Genomic DNA, 22,495 nt, shown 5'->3' with positions numbered 1-22,495 from the left:
GTAATATACATAATTACAAAAGTTGAATTTCATTTACAGTCTTACAATTAATTCACTAGAAAATGGCAATAAGAATTTTGCTTTTGATTTGTTTTTATTTTGTTGTACTTTTAAAAAATCTAGTAAATGAGCTTGGAAACAATCTGGAATTTATATTATTAGTGATCCAGTCATAATTATGCATAAACAAGAAAAATATAACAATAACTTGTTCATTCCCAATTCAGAATGACAGGAATGTACGATATGTAATATGACTAATATTTAATAATGATAACAAAAATATTAACTTATTAAGATACTTTAAAGGGAACTATGATATGATCTCATTGAAAATGAAATCAATTATATCATTTTACAAATAATACTGGAGAACAAAAAATAATTTTTCTTTTGTCTCAGCAAGAAATGTGATTCTGACAGTACTTTTTCTCCTGAATTCAAATATATCAGTTTTTCCCAATCACGCAAGGTTTCTAAGAGACAGGCATTTATAATTTCAAACATTTTAATACTTTCTGCATTCTTAACTACACAATATTCAAACATTTGAATCGCCTAGAAAGTAAGAAATGACAATTTTCTGCTACTCGCCTGTGGAGCATCCCTCTTGATGGTCCAAAAATAATTAGCCAGCATATTAGGATTCTATTTACCTTGATACCTCTTTTCCATAGCTGAAATATCCTGATGAGTGTTCCCCGTGCTCATCGCTCACTGCGCCAAGATTTTCTGGGAAGAAATCTAGGTGTGAATGCAGGAAGTGTACTTTTAAGTACATATCAGAACCCAAATTTTTATAAGATGTTATAAGATCGTTGACAATATCATGGTAATTTTCTGCCTTTTGATTTCCCAAAAAACTCTGAGTAACATTTTTGAATGCTTGCCAAGCTGCTTTCTCCAGTGGATTCAATAGTTCCTCAAACTCTTCATCATGGATTAATGATCATATTTGTGGACCCACAAATATTCCTTCTTTAATTTTTGCAGCACTAATTTTAGAAAACTTCTATTTTAAGTACATGAAACCAGGAGTATTGTCCAAGGCCTTAATGAAATTCTTCATTTATCCTAGTTTGATATGTAACTGAGATAGATATACATTTTTAAGATTATGCAATGGGTAATATTTCACATTTTTCTGTTCAGGAATGAGTGATTCGCATTTAGGCCATTCTTTTCTAATGAAATGGTTTTTTCTGTCCCTACTATCCCATTCACACAAAAAAGAACAGTACTTTGTGTAACCAAACTGCAGACCAAGAATAAGTGCAATTACCTACAAATATTCCATTCATACACTGCATATTGAAGCTTTTCCAACATAAATTTAAAGTTTTCAATGTTTCTTTCATATTAGCAGAGTGAGCTGCAAGCAAGTACTAATGAGAATTTATTGTCACTATACAGAAGCACAGCTTTTAAACTAACTAATTAAAATAAAAAAATAAAAACTGTGTGTGATGGAGAAATTCCGAACAGATATTTAAAAAGAGGAATCAATTAACAAGCACCATTCTGTTGGGTTATGTTCATTACAAAGTGCCTCCATAAGAGAAGAAATGTCATTACAAAAAACTAAGCCATTTTCTTCAGAAAAATAGTCTTTAATTTCAGAATAACGATTATGATAAGTACATGTCCTTGTATTCTTTTGAAGAGGATTCCATCCCTGTAGCTGGGAAGAAAGCATTTCAGACTGTTTTTTGGATAACTTTAAATCTCATATGAGATTGCTACGATTTTCTTGAGTCTGTAAATGAGGCTCAGATGAACTGCTTTGTTCACAAATTGTATCACCAGAATCTGTTTCTTTTTCTTCCTTACTTCCATCAGACTCTGAGCTCTCTTCATCTAATGCCACATGTTCTAGATGCTTTGGTATGGGCAATTCTTTACAGTGTGGTACTATCTCATTGCAGATGGCAAGTTAGGGTACACCACTGTGTTTTGATTTTGACATAATCCCTTTAATGTTTGTTAAGCAGAAATAACAGTCAGAAAGCGTGATCTTTGGGTTCCCTCCATCTTTGGTATCCCTAGGGATAGCAAATGACGTGGCATGTGCCATTTTTCCATGCAGTGAGAAGTCTAAAACACGATAAACAACTTATATGTGGGCCTAGACACTTGTTTGGTCCCCAACTACACCCAAATTAAAGTTCGTAACATTTTTTACTAATGGAGTAAGGTTTTGTCTTTGGGACTTGAGCATCTGTCACCCGATACATAACAAAAATTGTTAGGATGGTTTACACAAACTCTACGCATTTTGTAACTAATGACTAATTAAAAGAAATAAAGTTGTAAATATGTAATATACAACAATTTAGACACACAAAGCACTCACAATGACGTGTTTACTGGTTCACTACTATCTCACAACTGACTCTGATGAATGTGTGCTACACCAGATCACGTTTGTACATGTCTGTGAACCTGCACAACAGTAACAACACTACCCTTTGAGTTAGCTCATTTGGTTCCATCATATTTACAATGCTCTAGGAGCTTTTACTTGACAATGAACAAATGGACGAAAAAATGTTTTAAAATATTTAAAAAATGTAAAATAACAAAAATACTGTGGGTGATGGAGAAATTCCGAATATATATTTGAAAACAGGATAAAAAACTGCATTAAGTACACCTATTGGTACTTCTGAGACAAAATTCATGTTGACCAGAATAATTACACAAGTACCCCCAAAAATTCTTATTTTTTTATTAATAGAAATAGTGCTGTTTTCATTAATGAGGATAATATTCCTTTTCACAGACATCTTACCTGAAAGAACATTGCAACTATTGTTTTTTACTCATATTTAAATTAGATAGTTACAGTTTAACCAATGAATGATTTTTTTTTATCGGATAAAAGGATTTTAAATAGCAGAATTGTATAATCCTATTAAAGTAAGTTCTGATATAGATACAGTATTAATATGTGGTAGGTACAAAAGTATCTTTCAGTGAAGAGATAAAAATAGATGATCTGTTATTTTGAGAAAAGTTATTCATAAATATTAAGAAACGTAAGGGATTCAGTACACTATCCTAGCATATTCTGATTCTAGGTTTAGTAATTTGAAATATGGATCTATATTTTTATGGGTTTATTATTATTATTATTGGGTCAACTATCTGATTCTGGTCGGTAAATCATACATGTTATTAGCTCATTCTACATAACACTGGATTTGTCTTGAAAACTAAAATTAGATCACTACATAATCTGATATTTAATTCAATTGTTATAATTTAATTAGAAAGGTTTTAGAAGAAACAGCCATTAAAAATTAATTTAAAATAGTGCCACACACAAAATTCAATATTTATTTTACAATACTGCTTTATTTTCAATTTTACCTAAAAGATAGCTTTTAACAAAAATTTACACTCTTGCTATTTTTATATGAAGCTTAAAAAAGCTTCTGCAAGCCTTAATTGTCCAGATTAAGACAGCCTCTGAATTAGTTAACAAGTGTTCTGAAATTCACTACAAAGAAAAATTTTTAATTTCTCAATTTTGTTAATATTTTTAAATATTTAATTAAATCCACTATAAAAAAAAGAATGGCACAATCACTGATTTGATGAATAATACACTAATATTTTACTTTTATCTTTCAATCCTACTTTTCTTTTCTGTTACCAATATTGAACTTATGAGTACTATTCTATCTTTAAGCATCAAGCAATCTTTGTAGTGCAAAAGCTAAAATTTTTGCATTATGTTAAAATTTAAACATACAAATGTAATAAGTAATTTTAATATAAGATAAGCATATGATTAATGGAAGGTTATGCAAAATAATTCCTAAGCTTCAAAGCCGTATTAGCAGGAGAGACAAACTTAATAAGAGGCTACAAATAAAAAGGTAACAATAGTTAGTTGTTTATTTATTTTCATCACTACAGAATGTTAAAAATTTTAACATTATCATAATTATTAGTAGAGCAGAAGGAAACTGTCTGAAATATTAAGAAAATTAGCGTTACTTTGATTAAAAATTTCAGGGATGTTAATATCAGAATTTATTTCCAGGTCATAATTTGGAATCTGAATTACAGTGTTCATTTTTGATGTGCTTAAGATTTCACAACTGTGAACTCTTTCAGATAATACTTCAGAGGAAAGTGCCTAACAGTCATGATCTGGAAGACATTCAAACTAACGCCTCATTGAAAAATCTGTATTAGTATAAAAATCTCTCAATAGTGTACTTTGTATAAAACAACAACTTAGAACTATTTTGACTTGTAGTCAGTAAAATTACAATTGCAGTGTAGACTGCCAACATCTGGAATGTAACATGAAGAAGATCATGCAAGATTAGAATCAGCAGGGAGTAATTTTAAAGGCAGAAATAAGATCCATCTTATCAATTGTAAAAAATCCTTGCTCATGATTTTCAGTGACAAGATACATTCAGAACCACTTTGCTACCTGCATTTAGATGTAAATTGTAACATGTACAAATTTACTTGAAATTTTCACTAATATACACAATAGAATGTAGAGACAATGCTTTGATACATCTAGCACACATATATGAATGTAACAGCACATTCAGTGACCCAATCATTCACAAAGTTTCACTGGATCCTCACCAAAAATTTTGTAATTCAGTACTGCAAACATAGCAATATACAAAGGTGAATCAAATATAAATGGTAGTTTTTTTAAAATAAATTTATTGATTAACAATAATGTACACAATTCATACCTTCATCATTTCTCTATGTAACCTCCTGCACTATCTACATATTTTTGTCAATTATTTGGAAGCTTTAATATTCCTTGTTAATAAAGTTTGAGGACACGAGTCGTCAACCAATTGCACATGTGCTCCTGTCAAGGAGCACATGAAAACTATTAAGACGTTGGTCTTAATTGTTTTCAAATTGTTCCCTTCCAAGAAATTCTTTCATGATGCAAACAAAAAATAGTCACAGGGGAACAAATCTGGACTGTAGTGATGGTGGTCGAGAGTTTCCCAGTGCATTTTTTCCAATTTATCCCTTGTCAAAATTGAGGTGTGCCACCTGGCGTTGTCACGGAGAAGGATTACATCTCTCATGGGCATACACTGTCTTTTGTTTCAGTAAGCAGTTTTTGTTGACTTTAGCAGCTGGCAATAGTAAGCCACATTCACTGTTTATTGACTATAGAGAAAATCAATGAGTAAAACTCCCCTTGAGTAAAAAAACACTGTTGCAAGAACTTTTCCATCTGACAGACAGATAGAAGTTTTGGCCTTCACTACGCAGCCCTCATCTTTCCTTTGCCATTCCTTACTCAACATTTTTGACTCCAAGTGTAATGACAAACCCACATCTCATCTCATGTGACGGCACACCTCAAAAAATCGTCCCCTTCCAGCCGAAATCAATTCAGAAGTCTCTCACAGACCTCCAACCTGAACTGTTAATTTTTGGTCAACAAGACTCGAAACCCACAACTTTGGAACTCAAGACTTAGAACTCGGCTCAGAACCCATCAAGCACTAATTCTTTCTAAAGCCAAGATAATCAATGATAATGGATTGAGCATTCCCATAGTTGATTACCAACTTCTGACATAATTTCTTCAACAGTGAACTGGCCATCACCTTCGATAAGCTCTCAAACAGCATGGATGTTGTCAACTGTTAAGACTTTACCTTGGGCGTCGATCATGTTTCTCATTTTCTACACTTTCTCTCACCCGCTCTTAAATTGTCTGGCTCACGTACAACTCATTTCTGGACTCATTTCTATTACAGTGTACAATCCTCAAACTGTATTTTTAAACAAGTTAAAATTTTTGCAGGTTTAACGCCTTCATTAGTTAAAGACTTTATGATTATATATTGTGCAACAGACGATGGAACCTCTTGCTCACTCATGGCTGTACTGATGATAGAACAGAGCGGAGGAGCTAACCAAGCTGGTTCCTCCTCTCTAACACACTGAAAATTAACCCTTCCACTCCGCCACCCAGCTTGGAACTGCTTATTGTGTAGAACAGCAAGACTACTATTTAAATTTGATTCACCCTCATACATTATTCTCAAATGAAATAATTGGTTATCACGTACAATTACTGACTCAACCTAATAATTGGCTGGTTTAATTAGATGAAGTCAGTGAGCAAAGTATGCATTAGATTATGTTTGCTGATATTGTACAAAGTTCATAAGTTCTTAATTTCATTTTTGTAATTAATCATGTTAATGTTTCATTCCATCTATCAGTAACTGAAATCAATTAACACAAATGTCAATGAAGAATATTTAAGAATGAATAATAAACATTATACATGGGTATATTAAAAAAAAAAAAAAATACTAACACAAGAATATTGATAAACACATGAATAAAAGTATAAATACAAGAGGATAAAAACAAATTCAAAACATTACTTTTTCTGTAATGGCAATATATAATTTTTTTGATTTTTCACTTATAATCTTTATGTCAAAAACTACAATAAAGCGACTTTTTTTTGTACACTTACAAACAGCCCAGTGAAAACAACAATATATGCCAAGATTATTGACTTTTGAATGCGCATCATCTTTCTAAATAATTAATAAAAAATATATTACACCAACAGAAATGAAACACTCAAAAAAATAGCTCATAAATTTTAATGAGGTGGGTACAATGTACTCTTAGGAATAAAAAAAAAAAAATTATAGAATTAAATACAATCATCTAAAGAAAACAGAATGCCCATACAATTATTCTCATTGCAAAATACTCTTGATTGGACAATGGAGTGCAGCTTCAAACAAAAATACTATTAATAAATGTAGCAACAGTCATCACATATCCACAATATAGACAACCTTGATATTTTATGCAAACTCAATATTAATAAATTTAAACATTATGAAATACACAACATACAAAAACATATAACAATAAAATACCAAATGAATACAATCAGAATCTAACACATATTTTTTTGACCACATTCTAACTGAAGGAAAAGGAAATCATCAGCTGATGCCAAAAGTAAAAATTTTTTCAGTCGTCACTAAAGATAGCAAAAAAGCAACTGAAAATAATATAAGTTATTAAATAATTATTAATATAGTTAGTAGTAATACACTTTTAAATAATTTGTTTGGTTTGCTTTAAAAATTAATTAGTTGTGAATAAGTATAATATGAATTACTTTCTTCTAAAATATGCTTTTGTTTGGAAGATTTTCTTAAAAGCTTTTTAACTTATAATAATAATAGGCATTCTACAAACTCGTGACTTTCAATCTCCTTAACATTTAAAAAATAACTTTACATACTGCAACATACAATTAATTACCTTGTTCTCAGTGGTGATATATTATCTATACAAAATAAGTGGAAAACAAGAGGTAAAAGTACCATAAAACCTAAATAAAGCCAGTCATAAAATACTGGTTGATCACTGCATGGAACACAAATAGAAGATTCATTAGTACGAAATCCTCGAGGGCAAGCACCACAATCACTCCAATTTCCATTGTCTAATAGTTGCCTACCACAATATAACCCAGGACATTTTGTTACCTCCTTTCTGTTAAAAAAAAAGGCTACAGTTATTTTTATATCATAAAGAATTAAAATAAACTAGTTTTAACATTATCATACAAGTGTCAAATACTGGTACATTAAAATAATTATTAAAGTTTCTTTTGAATCAACCATTGGTAAAACACGTGTTGTGCAAGTCTAATGTTAATTGACATATATTTGCTTTAGTAGTATTTCTTTTACAGTGTATTTATCTGACCAAATAATAATTACCAAACTCGCTATATTATTAATTCAGCATATAAATGGACCATACCTACTACTAGTTCAAAGTTCCACCAGAGCATCACTAGAAGAATGACGCTCTAGTGGAATCTAGTTGTTACAACATCAACTATGGCTGTTGTCAATGAAAGTTATATAATACAATAAAGTTATATAGATACAATAAAACAAATCTGTTATATTTAATTCTGATATTACCATTAAATATTAGAAACTACAATAATGAGAATCAGTCAAAACAAATTTAAAAAATATTATAATTGGGAAATTCAAAATTGAATTACCCCACAGTTTACTCTAATTAAACTATGAAACAAATTTCATATGCTTTCTGGAAATGGCTGTGTAACTGTATACTTTTAAATGCACAATTATTACTACTAAAAAAAAAAATTACAATATACAAGACATACAGAGCATCATTTTTAAATAAAAGATTTATCAGAAACTGGTTCGGTGAGAAAAACGTCTGAGGTGAACATTACAAACACACAGAGGATCAAAAGAATTAGGTTGCTTTAACTAGTAGTTCTGTAAAAAGTAATCTTGCTGATTTTGCAGTAAATTTAAATATATAAGCTCTACGACAAAATTTAATTAATTATTCGAAAATAAAGTACAAAACAGAATTGTCAATTATAATTAATTATCAAATGCCAAATTTTACTGTACAAAAAACAACATCATAAAGTACTTTTCATTTCTGTTAAAAAAATGAAAAAAAAAAACTGTCTGGTGGGGTACAAAGGCCACCTATTAGGTAGTGACTCTGTGAATGTGGTGCATTCTTTATAATAAAATGTAATGGCCTTATTTAAAATGGAGACTTAAATAGAAAGACGCTAACAGAAAGAGACACTACAACAAAATTTTGTAAAAATCAATAAAGTTTAAAATAAAATAGAACTTTGCTCAATCAATTTGAATTCATAACAGTTATTTCATAAGTGAAAAAGTTACAGCTTTTTTGTTAAGTGATTCACAGTAATTTCACAATATATACACCATAGTACAGAATTTTATAGTGTAACAATTTGCTATTACTTTTCCTAAATTATCAATTTCTAAGTCCACCAGTTTTCTCAGTAACTCAACATAAAAACTGTTCTGATCTTCATAAAGCAGAAAGTTTAACACAATTTACAACTAAATGCATAAAATATTATTATTCTTAATCATATGACTATTAAAAATTAATAGTCATATGTCATACAAATTAATTATTTTTACATTACAATGTTCATCATAATTTATGAAGAGTTATGTTGTAATTATCTATCTTCTTATATTTCATATATATATATAAAATATAATATAATATAAGAACGTTTGTGTGTCTTTCAGACAGATTATATTCCAAACGTGATGAAATTTTATACACTAACAGTTCCAAACAAGAGGAAAATTGTTCTACATTTCATTTTGAAAAAATTACCCCCTCACCTCTTTACCACCTAAAGCAACATTTTAACATGTAGCTTTGTGGTTTTTTTTGAATCTTGAAAAAGTTGAGGAAATCAAACTAAGAGAAGGTGATTTTCTAAAAAATGCAATTCGTCCAGATCTGATAGGGTTCTTCAGGAAATCAAGGACAAGCCGATAATAGAATGGCAAGATAGGTGGGACCTGTGCATGAAGGGCTGGTGGATGCACTGGCTCATCGGAGATGTAAAAGTATGATGTGGGAGGCTCCATGGCTCGCTGGAATACAGCCTTACACAGTTCCTGGCGGGCCATCGGGGCTTTAGATCTTATCTTTTCTGATTTAATTTGGATTACACTGACAGCTGTCCAGAATGCAGGATAGAGGAAACTCCACTGCACTGCTTTCTGGTGTGCAAGGTTTATAGATCGCAAGGTAATGCTTGATGCACTTGCACGAGAGACCATGTTCTAGCCTGAAGACACATAGTGGGTCCTGATTAATGGAGTGGATGGCTAGAAATCATGGAAAATTTTGCTAGGAAGTTGATGGTGAAACTGAGAATAAAAGAAGAATCCTGTAGTGGAAGGAGACGTCGGAGGGTGCGAGGCCGGACAGGCTCACGGCCAAGTGCCTAGAGGGTCCTCTGGGCACGTGGGGATCATCTTGATGCAATGAAGCAGTGAGCACTCCGAATACTGCATGCCTAATGGTGGAGTCACCCCCCCCCTTTCAGAAGTAATGCCACATAAGCAGTCACAGAAGGGGGAGGGGATCCAGGTATGGAGGTAAAGTCGGTAAGGCACAGGCAAATATACGTACAAATAACACCTTGTGGAACCTGTTACAGAGTCCAACACTTAATATAAATGGTATTCCTCCACCTCTGTGGGACAAAAAAAAAGCTCTGATAGGGTTCTTAATTCTGAAGTTATTAACAATGAAAGTTGAAAATTAGTGGGCAACTGTTTTGAATTTTACATCATTGTGAGTGTGAGTGACAATTTCATCTGCTATCTCATCAGTTTTTCATCTCATTGTTGATTTCACTTGCTCAGTTATGCTACAAAAAAACCCACAAGCAGCATCCAAAGCTGCTGAAACTTAAGATAAAATGAGTATTGAAGAGCTCAAGCTAGATGTCAAGTACACAACCCACCGGGTTGGTCTAGTGGTTAATGCGTCTTCCCAAATCAGCTGATTTGGAAGTCGAGAGTTGCAGCGTTCAAGTCCTAGTAAAGCCAGATATTTTTACATGGATTTGAATACTAGATCGTGGATACCGGTGTTCTTTGGTGGTTGGGTTTCAATTAACCACACATCTCAGGAATGGTCGAACCTGAGAATGTACAAGACTAACACTTCATTTACTCTCATATATATCATCCTCTGAAGAATTATATAAACGGTAGTTACCGGAGGCTAAACAGGAAAAAGAAAGAAAGATGTCAAGTACACATACGAAGCTGCAGGTAGCAAAATTACATACAGGAATTCAGAATGAAAAATTGTAGTGTATATAAAATAATAAGTATCTGATCCAAGGACCTAACAGATTAAAGACTGAAACACTATCACTCTGCCACAGAATCCTTTTCCACTATATAACATACAGGTTGATAATACTACATGTCATCAGGTGATTGTAAAAGTTAATCAACAAATTTCCCAGGTTTGTCAGAGGTTTATGTTATTTTTCACATGACAATAAGAATTTTTATTTGTGCAGTGTTTAAGTTAAGTGGCAGACAAATGAGTATTTAATTGATGAAAGATTTATTGCGTGTTTGGGTGCAGAAGCATACAAACACTAATGACAACATGAAAGATTTGTTCAGCGTTTTAGTAAGGCACCTCCATTGTTAGTAACAAACCGAAGGTGAGTAAAAATGCCTTTTCCACTGTGTCAGTACTTGCATTGAAATAATCTGGATATCCTTCCAACTGATTGAATAGCTCTGATATTGTTTGGGAATCCTGTTTCTTAAGTCATCCACAAAAAAGTCTTCAAAGCTAAATATTCCTTTCAACTCAGAAAATAATGAAAAAAGGTCTTTGTTTAAAACCCTTTAAGCCTGCTCATATACTGAGCTTTCTGACCAGAACATAACTTTAACCTTGCATGGGTACATGCACCTGGGCCTGTCCCAGGGTTCACACCCATAAAGTGAACATTGCATACATGAATATAGGAATACAAGGGTGAAAGTGGATTGAGTAAAGTTTTTATAAAACTTTATTCTTTTTTGGGACAAAGTGTATTTTAAAAATTACAAAACTTCTCATGAACTTTTATTTTCTAACGTCTAATCAGTCTTGATTGTACATAACCTACAAATCTTATATCATTTAATAAAAAAATTATTATAATCTGTCTTTAGCTATAAATTAAAGTAAGAACACAGTCTAAGTTAATAATAGCCTCACACTTAGGTCTTGACTTACCTAGAAAACACAGCCTTCAAAAATATCAATAAAAAATTAAGAACAATTTTGAACTATTCTCCTCTCTGCCTTCACCTCTCCTAGATAAATTTCATTTTCCATATAATCATCCTTGAACAAAAGGTTTCCCACATTTTCATTGAAACCAGGATCATCAGTTTAATAAACTATATTAGTGCAACTAGGTTAAGAATGGGCCATTTTTTTACCCGCATGAGGAAAATAAAAAAAAGCATATATTATACTTTTTACATGAACGATAAACTACAATAAATACAAAACTCTGTTAACATCAACCAAAAATAAGAGAGAAAAAGAATAATGACATGACGTCACCTTGGAACACAACATCTCACAGACACCCAAATCAACTGCTAGGAAGGTACACAGGGTTTGTGAGATGGTGCTCCTACTGAGGCGACCCTTCCTCCAGACAATGCTGTTATAAATAGAACCAAAATAACACTTACCTTACCTCCTTCTTGGAACATTTAGAAGGTACTAAAACCTTGAGCCCCATAGTTGTAGGGAAGGAGCTAGGAGATGGTACACACATCTCACAGATGTGTATACCCATTTGAGGTCCAGGAGAAACACTTTTCAAAAGTGTTTTTTCCACGTTCAATCACCGAAACCAATTTTATTCTTCAATGAGTGTGACATTTAATTGTGGCTAGTTCAGCAAACACTTTGAGGAAATCACAGATCCCAAACCACATGTAATGATGTGGGTTGTGATTATCTGAATGCGCTATATCTTTTTTAAGGAAGTGTTAACAGCATTTCATATCTTAACATGTTTGAAAATTATCTTATTCCTAAGCTTTGATTAACTGATATGAAATTTAACTGCATTTTATGATAAGATGTTTCAATCCATTTTGCTTAGTTGGTAAGGGATGTTTTTTAAATGAACAATTTGAAGAGAGGTACTCTGAAATTTAGACTATTAAGAAGTGCAGACATAACCTGTGAAAACTACCATTGGGGCATAATTAAAGAAGAAATTTTTCCATTAAGTAATGTTAAAGAGCTTAAAATTGCTCAGATTGTTTTTTGACTTAAACTTTAACATGGAAAAAAAAGTTTAAATGCATTCTGTAAATGATAAAACTATGTGCCAAGAATGGAAGACTACAGAAGTAATTTCAGGTAAATTCTATGTTTAAAAATATTAAATAAACTAATGACAAAAATCCATGTTTATTTCATTATTTGGAAAGAGACTTTGTGGCCGTAGTGTATGTAAAATTTTTATGCACAAGTGAAAATTCTAACAAAAGGCTCTTAAATAACAAAAGAAATTGACAACAATACGTATGTATATTTAATTTTAACCAATCGGCGAGTTAGCTTTTCCATGGTACTGAGTAAATACATGAAAAAGAAAATTACACTTACTCATAATAATATAATTATTCTCGGTCACATTCTCTCTTTTTTTAAGTCTGTGCTTTTATAAACTACACCCTGTCAGGTTCAAACAGATGTTATAATTTTCGAAATCATTTTAAAAATCTGTTATTTACAATCAACTACTATTCACGAGACTGTATGACAAAGCTGTTATTAATCAGATTTTATATCAACTTCTGTGCTTTAAAAATCATAACAATAGTTTGACAAATATATCAATACAGATAAAATTAGCCTTAAAACATCAATTACAAATGGGGAAATAAAATAAATGACACAATTGAAAACTTAACCTAACTTAAAATAACATAACCTTACTAGTAAGAAAGATTAAAGTAAATAATATTAACATACAAAAATCATTAAATAATAAAATATATTACAGTAAATTTAACAAACTTACAATTGATACATTTGGAAATTTTTATTTGATTACACTGATCTACATTACTTTGTCAACATACGGCCACCTTAATCTTATAATTCATTTTTTAAATTAATTCAGATTTTTTGTACAATTTCGGACCTAAATTCTTTAAATTAATTTTAATGACAATCTTTTGCTGAAAAAATATTTTAATTAAATTTACAATTGGTTTAACTTCAAATGATTAGTTGAAATAAAGCAATGCTCTTATTCATTGTGGCTATCTTTCCCGGACTACTCTAATTATGTGAACAAGTTTTTAAAAGTATTAACTTCAAACCAAATTTGTTGAAAATTTTCAAATTATATTTTTTATAATAGACTTTTTCACTTTATTATGTGACCAATATTAAATAATATACGTTTCCAAAAATTAGCTGTGATAAAACTGATCAGATATTATTTTATTAAAGACGAAAAGAATTTATAATTAAAATTGTTGCGAAATGATTTTTTTGTTAATGCTGAAATATGAATATTGCTATTAGATATAGGCATCTTCGTCATTACCAGTTTTCTCGCATATCACGAGATTTCACGATAAACTATTTTCAGCACAAGGTAAGGTAGGCTAATTCTCGCGGTTTTGCTGCCGCTAGTGAACTTTATTTTTATTATTTTCCAGTGAAATTACGTTGAATTATATTATTATTTGGCTTGCAGTAAATGATGGTGTAATCGTGATTTTAATGTACTAATCAAGATGTGCAGTCGTTGTATAATATGAAAGTAAATGTAAACGCCCAACAACGGATGACGGAGGAGTGTTTCACTCCCATCAATGTCCGTACGTTCTAGTAATTGAGGATTCGGTTTCATAAAAAAATTGTAAGAGTGAATTAGTTGATCGTTTTTCACTTCATATACTGACATTTCTTGTTTGAATTTGTGCTTAAAACCACATTTGAACTTACTTGTTAAGTATTTATTTATTTTTGTAGCGTGAAGATAAATTCACCAGTGAGAAAGCTTAGACTTCGTTGCCCTAGGGCTGCCCATCCTTAGTTTTACTCTTGTTATATTATTAGTGCATATAAAATTTTAATTCATACTGAGGAACTATATGCTGTCGTTTTAGTGAATTTTAAATTGGATCCAAATGAAATATTTTATCAGAGATTTCCAGCTGCTTCATAGGCTAAGGCCTAGGTGGTATAGGCCAACCTAGCCTAGGCCTGGATGCATTGACGTATTCTGAGTAGCTATTTTGTTATTTTTTTAGTACCAAGCGATTTATAACACTTGTTTAATCGATTTAAACAATTTATAAACAGATGTGGACTTTGGCTTTGGCCCTTTTGTGGCCTAGGTTGTATTAGATATTTTTTTCGTAAATTTTTGGGCCTATTATCTAACTGCGTGAATATATTTTGTGTTAATTAATTTTTGGTGTGCTAAATAACAACATTATATTGTTTGTGTTTAATTTTTGTGTTCAGAATGACTGTTGTCCATTGGGACTCCTTTCTGATGTAGTTAGTGTTAATTGTGGTAGTGTTCATTGTTAATAACTTTTAAATGAGAAGCAGATCGAAGGTTGTTTTATAATAAGTGAGCATCATGTCTTCTGGTGCCTTTGTGGATAGGATTGATCCTTTTGCGAAACGTTCTTTGAAGAAAAAGACTAAGAAACCACAGGGTTCTTCTAGATACCGTACAGAGACCGATGTGGAATTGCAGCCTCTTGCACTTCTTAAAGGTAAGATTTTTAATTGTTCAAATTTTAATTATTTTTTCTTGCTTGGGTCTCATTAACAAATAACCTTCTGTTGTATAAGAGTTTTTTGTCATTTTTAAGGTACCTAGTGTGTAGTAAGTTGAAATATATGATAAATTACTTTTTCAATTCTTCATAATACAAGGTAAGCAGAGTTTGATTATGATATTCGCTTTCAGTTTCTCTTTGTACCTTGCAGTATAAAACAGCTCTAATGTCACCTATTCAAAATTTTGTAAGTATCCTTTGCATTTTTCCTGAAATTTATACTGTTAGAAAACTTTTGTAGGTGTGGTTGCTAATTGGATTTTGTAGTAAAAATGAATATAGCTCAAATCACTGTTCAGAAATCAGTACAATGTTGGTGTATTTGTATTTTATCATCTGAGTACATTTGTTAGTTAGATTCTAGTTTCTGCTATATGAATAAATATGCAAGTTATACTTTTTATAATGGTTACTGATGATAGTAATAATTGTAGATGTTGCATTTATTTTATTTATATAGTTACAACAGACTGACAACTAATAATGCAATTGCTGTTGGATGATAATGAATTTTTAAGTGATAACTGTCGTACCTGACTGGGACTCAACACATAATAATATTAATTATCTACTGTACCCCCTACCAGATGAGCATCTCAACCTTGTCTTCTTCAGTTTGGTTAAAATTCAATGCATCATTGTTTTGATTTGTAACTTTATCATGTTTCCATTTGAATCTCTTTTGTTAGAACGCTTTTTTATTCTTTTTTAATTAAATTGAATTTTACCTTCACATCCCATTATACAGTGGAGATAGTAGTAATGTGGTAATATATTAACAAAGATCAAAACTACAGTTATGCTAGAAACTATGTTAATTTTTTACAAATTTTTTCTTTTTTTTTTAAAGCTACTTATGAGAACAGATTGTATTGAAATTTAATATATTTGTTATATTTAGCTATTTACTTTTGCAATTATACTTGTATAGAAATATAATTTTTACTTTTTCTTAGTTATTAATGTGTTAATATTGTAATTATGATTTAAGAAACAAAATAATGGGATGATTTTAACATTTTGAAAATTAAATGATTATTGAAGTATTAGGTGGTATATTATTATATGTAGTTTGTGTGTGTGTGTGTGTGCGCGCGTCCGCGCGGGGAGGCGCAGGTTACAGTTATCTTACATTTTGTATAATGTATTATTTTCTGTTAATAATTTTTTACTGTGTTGTCACGATAAGTGTTTTGTGATATAAATAATAATGATAGTCGTTTAAAAGTGGTAATTTTGTTAATTTTATTTTATTTTTTAATCATATTCTACTCAATGAAGGAGCTACGGTAAACAGTTATTGAAATAGTTTAAAAATAGAAAATGTTCAAAAACGTTTTACAAAAATTTCTTTAGAATCTTAAATAGATGACCATTTTGATTATTGTACGATCATCATCTGTAGGTATGAATTTGTATTTAAAAAAAAAAATCAAAGAAAAAATAAATTAATCAGTAAAAAAATTAAAAAAAAAAAAAAACAGTAAAAAAAAATCTAATTTTAACTAAAAGTGTTAAAATGTGTTAAAAGTAGAGTGCTAGAAGGTGTGTTTTTGTAAATTTTACTCTTCCTAAGAATGGTTGTTGTAAGAAAGAGTTTACTGTGTAATGAATTGCGCTGCTGACTTATTTCACTTTGCCCATTATTACCTTAAATTTGGTTTTCATCTTAATCATTTAAAACGTTGATTAATTAAAAACTTTAACAATGATATCAACACGATATCATTGTTAACATGGTTGACAATTGAAAATATTGCCTAATGATTGCTAACTACCTGTATTTTGAAGGATTATTCTCATTCATTCATTTGTACTAAATTAAAATTTTTTTATTTTATGTTAAATTGGTTTAGGTTATTTTATCTGTTATGTTGAGTAGGATTTTGTTTAAAAAAGTTAATGTTGTATAATTTATGAAATGCAGCCTAGGTATAGTTAGAAAAAAATCGTACACAGCTAGGGTTAAGGGTTGTCATAAGTCCTCAGTTCCCCAAACTCACAATTAAAATCCCCAGGAGGAACCTTTGTTTATTCACTGGAATAAATGAAAACTTGCTATTATTGTACAGTTGCTATTACTACCATTGACAGTGTTTGTTCAAAACATTCAAGCCTAATCAGATTGAATGTAGAATAAAAAACTGAGCCAAACTTGGTCAGCATAATCTTTAAACTTATATAAGGAGATTACTTTATAACTGGCAATCATAAATGTAAAAAAAAAAATTGCACCAATTACATTACTTTCCTTCTACAGTTATAACTTTTACTTTCCCTGACGGGAAAGTAAAATAAATTAAAACTATTAAAAAATAATATTTTAAATAATATAATTAAATAATTATGGGTATGGATATGCATAAATTAACAGTATCTGAACATAAAATGTTTATTGCTAAAGTAATTTTCTCATTTGTATTAATAAATCACCCTAATACAGAACCATAATTGTAATCTATTTATGAATTTTTCAGTTTTTGCTTTTCGTAATTATTACTTTGCTTAATTTTTTGCTTTATGCAGAATCTTTCTTTCATAATTTAGAGAAAAGTTTTTGTAGTTTATTATTAACTGATAAACGCCCCTCCAGTTATAAATTTGGCCAGCTCTTGTAATGTAATAAAGTATAATAATTTTATGAAAAGTCTGCTTTATTATATTTATTTTTATTGGGCTACTAGATAATTAAAATATCATTAAGAGAAAGGAGGTTGTTATCCTATAACTTTTGGTCAAGGACACCTAGTGCTGCCTAAGCTTTGTGTATAAATTAATGATAGTTTTGTACGAGTCAAACCAGACTTAAAGCTAATGGTTAATATATGTGTCTGTGCTGCTCTGGTCCTACATGCTACAATTTTATTAGATTTTTTCTATACTGTACTTACTGTTAAGTCTTCTTATATGTCCTTTTTGTTGACTTCAACTGTCAACTTCAATCTGGTTCCTTTCTTTCATCTAGTTCAAAGAATGATGAAAGAACTGTATCCAAAGAATGATTATTAATAATCCTTTGCTTTTTCAGACATGTCTAGTTCAAATTTACTCCGAATTGAAAGTAGGAATACTCTGTCTTCAACAATCCTGCCAAGCATTTTTCAGTCAGTCCACCCATTTTATTAGCTTCATTTTTCTCCAAACTCACAGCTCAGGAACTTGAGTCTTGCTTGCCCCACTTTTTCTCTCTTTTCTAAGAGTATGTGGTGCCACCTTTTTATACTTATTTAGTTTGAAGTTTTTATTTTAGGTAAATATATTTGTACTCAGTGTAATAGTCTCCCTCTAGTTTATTTTTATTATTTGGGTCCGATTATAGTCATAGGTATCTATAAATTTTATTATGGGAATGTATTTAGTGTTCATGAAATATTTAATAGATAATTAACATTATTAAAGATAATATTTTTTGTATACAAGAATTGAAGAAATGTTTATTTCAGTAAATAAGATTTTCAAAATTAAATTATCCAGATTTTACTGGTTAATCATATTGTTTATTTTGGTTATTTTTCCTGTTTGTTACAGTATGTAAAAAAATAGATTAATTTGATAAAAAGTTTACTTTGATAATAAAATAATTTTTTTTTTTTTTAATTTGAAGACAAAAAAGTATTATTTTACATTTAGTGTGAAGAGATATTATTATATTAAGTGAATAATAAACTCTATTTTATGCCATCCTTCAGACAAATTAAGCAGATAATATACTTTTATTATACATATTAATGTTTCAGTTATCAGTATTTTAATTATGTGTTACTGTAATAAAAATATAATGCGTTAGAGTTGAAGATATTTTAACCTGATTTTTAATTTAATTAGAAGAATTGTCTCATTTATTCCCAAAATGATTGATTTATACTTTCATTAGGTTTTCATCTTATATATACAAATATTGGGTGAGAATTATTTATTATTCCATGATTATTAGCAAATAATTGTAAGTAAATTTGTTGCTTATCATCTCAATTTTAATTTTTATGAACCTTGCTTTGATTGAAATTATTAACATTGTCTGTCTTATGTGTATTTTTTTTTAAAATTATTACAAACAGATGTAAAAGTAATTAGTGGTAATCAAGCAGTTTTAAAAATTGTATTTGCCTTGGATACAAAATGTTATCCATAAAATATTTAAAAACTATGAAATTCACACCAAATTATTCACAGTTGTTATTTTATGTTGGAATTCCACAGATTTACAGAAGTAAATGCATCTTTTATAACAAGCTTTGTTTGATCAATAATATCATTAATATGATTACATTTTAGAAGATGTGAATCAAGTGAGAACCTGTAAGTTCAGTTATTGAGAGTGAACTCAGTTCATGTTACCAATGAAAAAATTACTCAGAATTACTGAAATTATTTTGATGTGATTGTAACCCAACATTACCTGATAACTTCCTCAACCAAAAAATCAATGTACGCACTGGAAAAGAACCAGAGTCATTTGATTGCCTATGGGCACCCTCTCTTCTCATCCAGATAATACCAGTATTACATTGGCTCTGTAGGTTCCAGCACCCTCAGTTCGGACCAAGCAGAGTCAAACATACACACAAAATGGAAAATGGAAAAGAGGTATTAAGGATAGAAAAATGGTGAGTAAAAGGTTGAGATCAACCTTCCAAGGAAGTGCATTACAAAACAAACAGCCTCACTGCATGAGATCTCAAAGCTCTCTGTAGGTAGTCGACGCCCATCCTGCCAGCAATCCCTTAAAAAAAGGCATTCTTATAAAGGTAGAGGCTGTTTATTACTGATCACCATTACATGACCAGCTTAAATATGCGATTGCAACAAAAAATTATTTAGCTTTAGAAGTTAAAGAACCCACATTTTTAAGCAATATTCTTGCTCATTGACATAATTTCAAGGCATGTGAAAGTGTCTTTGAACTATAAACTAATTTTAGATATTTGGAGGTAGTGAAATAAATATTAACAGTTCATTCACTTTTAAAATTTCTTCACCTTTTGTGTAAACTACAGAATTTAAAAAATACATTTTGTCTGTTGAAAATGTAAAGTAAAAATACTCCAAAAAACTATAGGCCCAGCAATTATTAAATCAATTAAAAAAAATTCTTGTACTTTATAGATTGCTGCTCCAACTGTATGCAACCTTCTTATGATTGTCCTGTAAAGATTTAGTAGAAATTCAATTTTTGTTTCTATTCCTAGATAAGCCAATTGTTAGTCTTAAACTGGTTTCTGTGAAGATTATCATTTACTTAGAAAATTTTGTAGACATTTTGCCAAGGATAGAATTACTATGCTGAGAAATAATGAGGACCTTTTATTTGTGATGATGTTAATGACCTGTGATCCATTTTGTACTGGTGGTTAAAGCTCTTAAGTCTTTCTTGGATAAATTTTTCATTCTCTTTAAGGATCATCAAACTTGATGTTGTATAGCTTCTGTTGCCCTTTTCTTACCTCTGCACTTGTTCTTTCAACATTTCTTTTATTGCAACCTATAAAAAAAGCATTCTCTTTCATGTGTATCTAGCTGCCTTTCATTTTGTTTCTTTATTTTCTCCAGCAATTGCATCCTTTCAATGATTTTGATGGTTGTTTTCCCTTATTTTTTGTCTGTCTTCCTTATGATGTGTTATTTCCCTCTGCATTTACTTCTAATACTTTCTCAAACAGTAGATAAATTAAATGAACCAACATATTAAATGATATATTCATTTTAAATTTCATTTAGTATACTGCTTGGGCATTGAAAAGTAAGAGCTTGTAATGCTTGTTATGTGGATGTATATTTATTTTATCAGGAATGAGTTTTATTAATATTCATTTTATTATTTTTTTTTTTGTCCAGGATGTGTAAACTATTCTTCCTTTTAACCTATTAGTTCTGCAACATTTGGAATGTGTGAAATAGTTGGGCGTTTCGCCCTTCAATTTTTAGCATTCCAGAAATTGTAGGATGTGATGTTGTAAAGTGATATTTCATAAACCTGATTCCATAGATTAGTAAGGTTAAACGCATTTGGCCAAGTTTCATTATAATGTGGTTTATTAGTAATTATTGGTGTAATAATCAATTGATACCAAATTAAAGGTTTAAAAGTAAAAACATATTAGAATAGAACAGTAATACTTAATTTAAACGTGAAATTAAAAATGTTATTGCAGAGACAACTAATCACAAAGCCTGATGGACACTAGCCTAATTATTGTATAATGACTTTGTCAATATTCTTCTTGTGTAAAATTTTCTTACTCTTTAAAAGTAATAATTATTTTTTAATTGATAAAATTTAATTTAAGGTAAAGAAAGGAATCCACTTTTGAAGTTAGTTACTATTTAATTGAAACTGTAATTTAAAAAAAAATGAGATGAGATTTAAAAAATTTATACTTATAATAATAGGGAACGCGAACCCAGGATTTAACTCTTATTTCAGAAGTTTCTGTTACAATATAGATATCAGTTTTGAGTTCTTATGATTAAGTTATTTACAATGTTGCTTTGAATTATAACATTTTATGTAAGTTGGGTGCATTGTTGCAATGTATTTGATGATGATATTTGTTGAAGTTGATGGAAGTATTTCATCAAGCAGAATGAATTTCATTTAAAAGACTGATAAGTGGGATTGAGGCAGACATCTTACTTAGTTTATTGGAAAGGTCCTGATATAAAACTTCAGCATCATTACAATTTCTTTTTATCTACTTGGTTTGTTTTTTAAATCTATATGAAATATTATTAATATAATACTTTGTTTTAAAACTCTGGAAGAATGAGCAAGCTGTTTGATTCTTGTCAGTGCCACTATATATATATATAAGATTAATAATGGTTGTAAATTACCTGATAAAGACAAAATCATTTCTAAACTGGCATTATTAAGAATAAAAACACACCATGCTGCGAGGCTTATTAGATAAAGTAAAGAGTGAAGTGGTTTATAGTTGCCTGGTGTAATATTGGATGACAGCATGCCAAATTCACTAACTGCAGATGATATTCAGCCGTAAAAGTGACACCTCATTCTATTCATCTTAGCGACCTGCTAAATAATGAATATTCTCATAAAGTAATTCTTAACTAGCAACGTGAACCTCAAACAAGCAATCTAATTAACCAGGATGATTGTACATGGACATAAACATCATTGTATGAATGAGGTAAAACCTCTTACTTTTTGTGAAAGTATTAATGCTTTATGAACCATAAGTTACAATGACATTGAAATTAATTAT

At 30.2% G+C, this 22,495-nt stretch overlaps 2 protein-coding genes across 4 annotated transcripts in view; one reads left to right on the top strand and one right to left on the bottom strand.

Annotated features, from left to right (window-relative positions):
• The window catches only part of LOC142325088 (JNK1/MAPK8-associated membrane protein), a 43,719-nt gene extending 30,023 nt beyond the window's left edge, over positions 1-13,696 (bottom strand). Inside the window, exons 1-3 of one of the 3 annotated variants that reach the window (XM_075366425.1) lie at positions 13,481-13,696; positions 11,662-11,772; positions 7,318-7,551 (exon numbers count right to left, since the gene is read on the bottom strand). In XM_075366425.1, coding sequence (XP_075222540.1) covers positions 7,318-7,382 — 65 coding nt within the window. In that variant the 5' untranslated portion in view covers positions 7,383-7,551; positions 11,662-11,772; positions 13,481-13,696. Of the gene's footprint in view, positions 1-7,317; positions 7,552-11,661; positions 11,773-13,062; positions 13,208-13,480 lie in introns of those variants that run through there. The other 2 variants (XM_075366424.1, XM_075366426.1) reach the window with 2 other exon arrangements.
• A 338-nt stretch (positions 13,697-14,034) lies between these two features.
• wdb (serine/threonine-protein phosphatase regulatory subunit widerborst) overlaps positions 14,035-22,495 on the top strand; it is a 272,723-nt gene continuing 264,262 nt past the window's right edge. The window contains exon 1 of the mRNA XM_075366410.1: positions 14,035-15,203. Within this exon, the coding sequence (XP_075222525.1) occupies positions 15,065-15,203 (139 nt within the window). The 5' untranslated portion in view covers positions 14,035-15,064. The remainder of the gene's footprint in view (positions 15,204-22,495) is intronic.

Source organism: Lycorma delicatula, chromosome 5 (assembly GCF_047948215.1).
Source record: "Lycorma delicatula isolate Av1 chromosome 5, ASM4794821v1, whole genome shotgun sequence".
NCBI classification, from domain to species: Eukaryota; Metazoa; Arthropoda; class Insecta; order Hemiptera; family Fulgoridae; genus Lycorma; species Lycorma delicatula.
The sequence above is the reverse complement of the archived record's forward strand: the minus strand, read 5'-3'. Positions and strand labels throughout refer to the sequence as shown.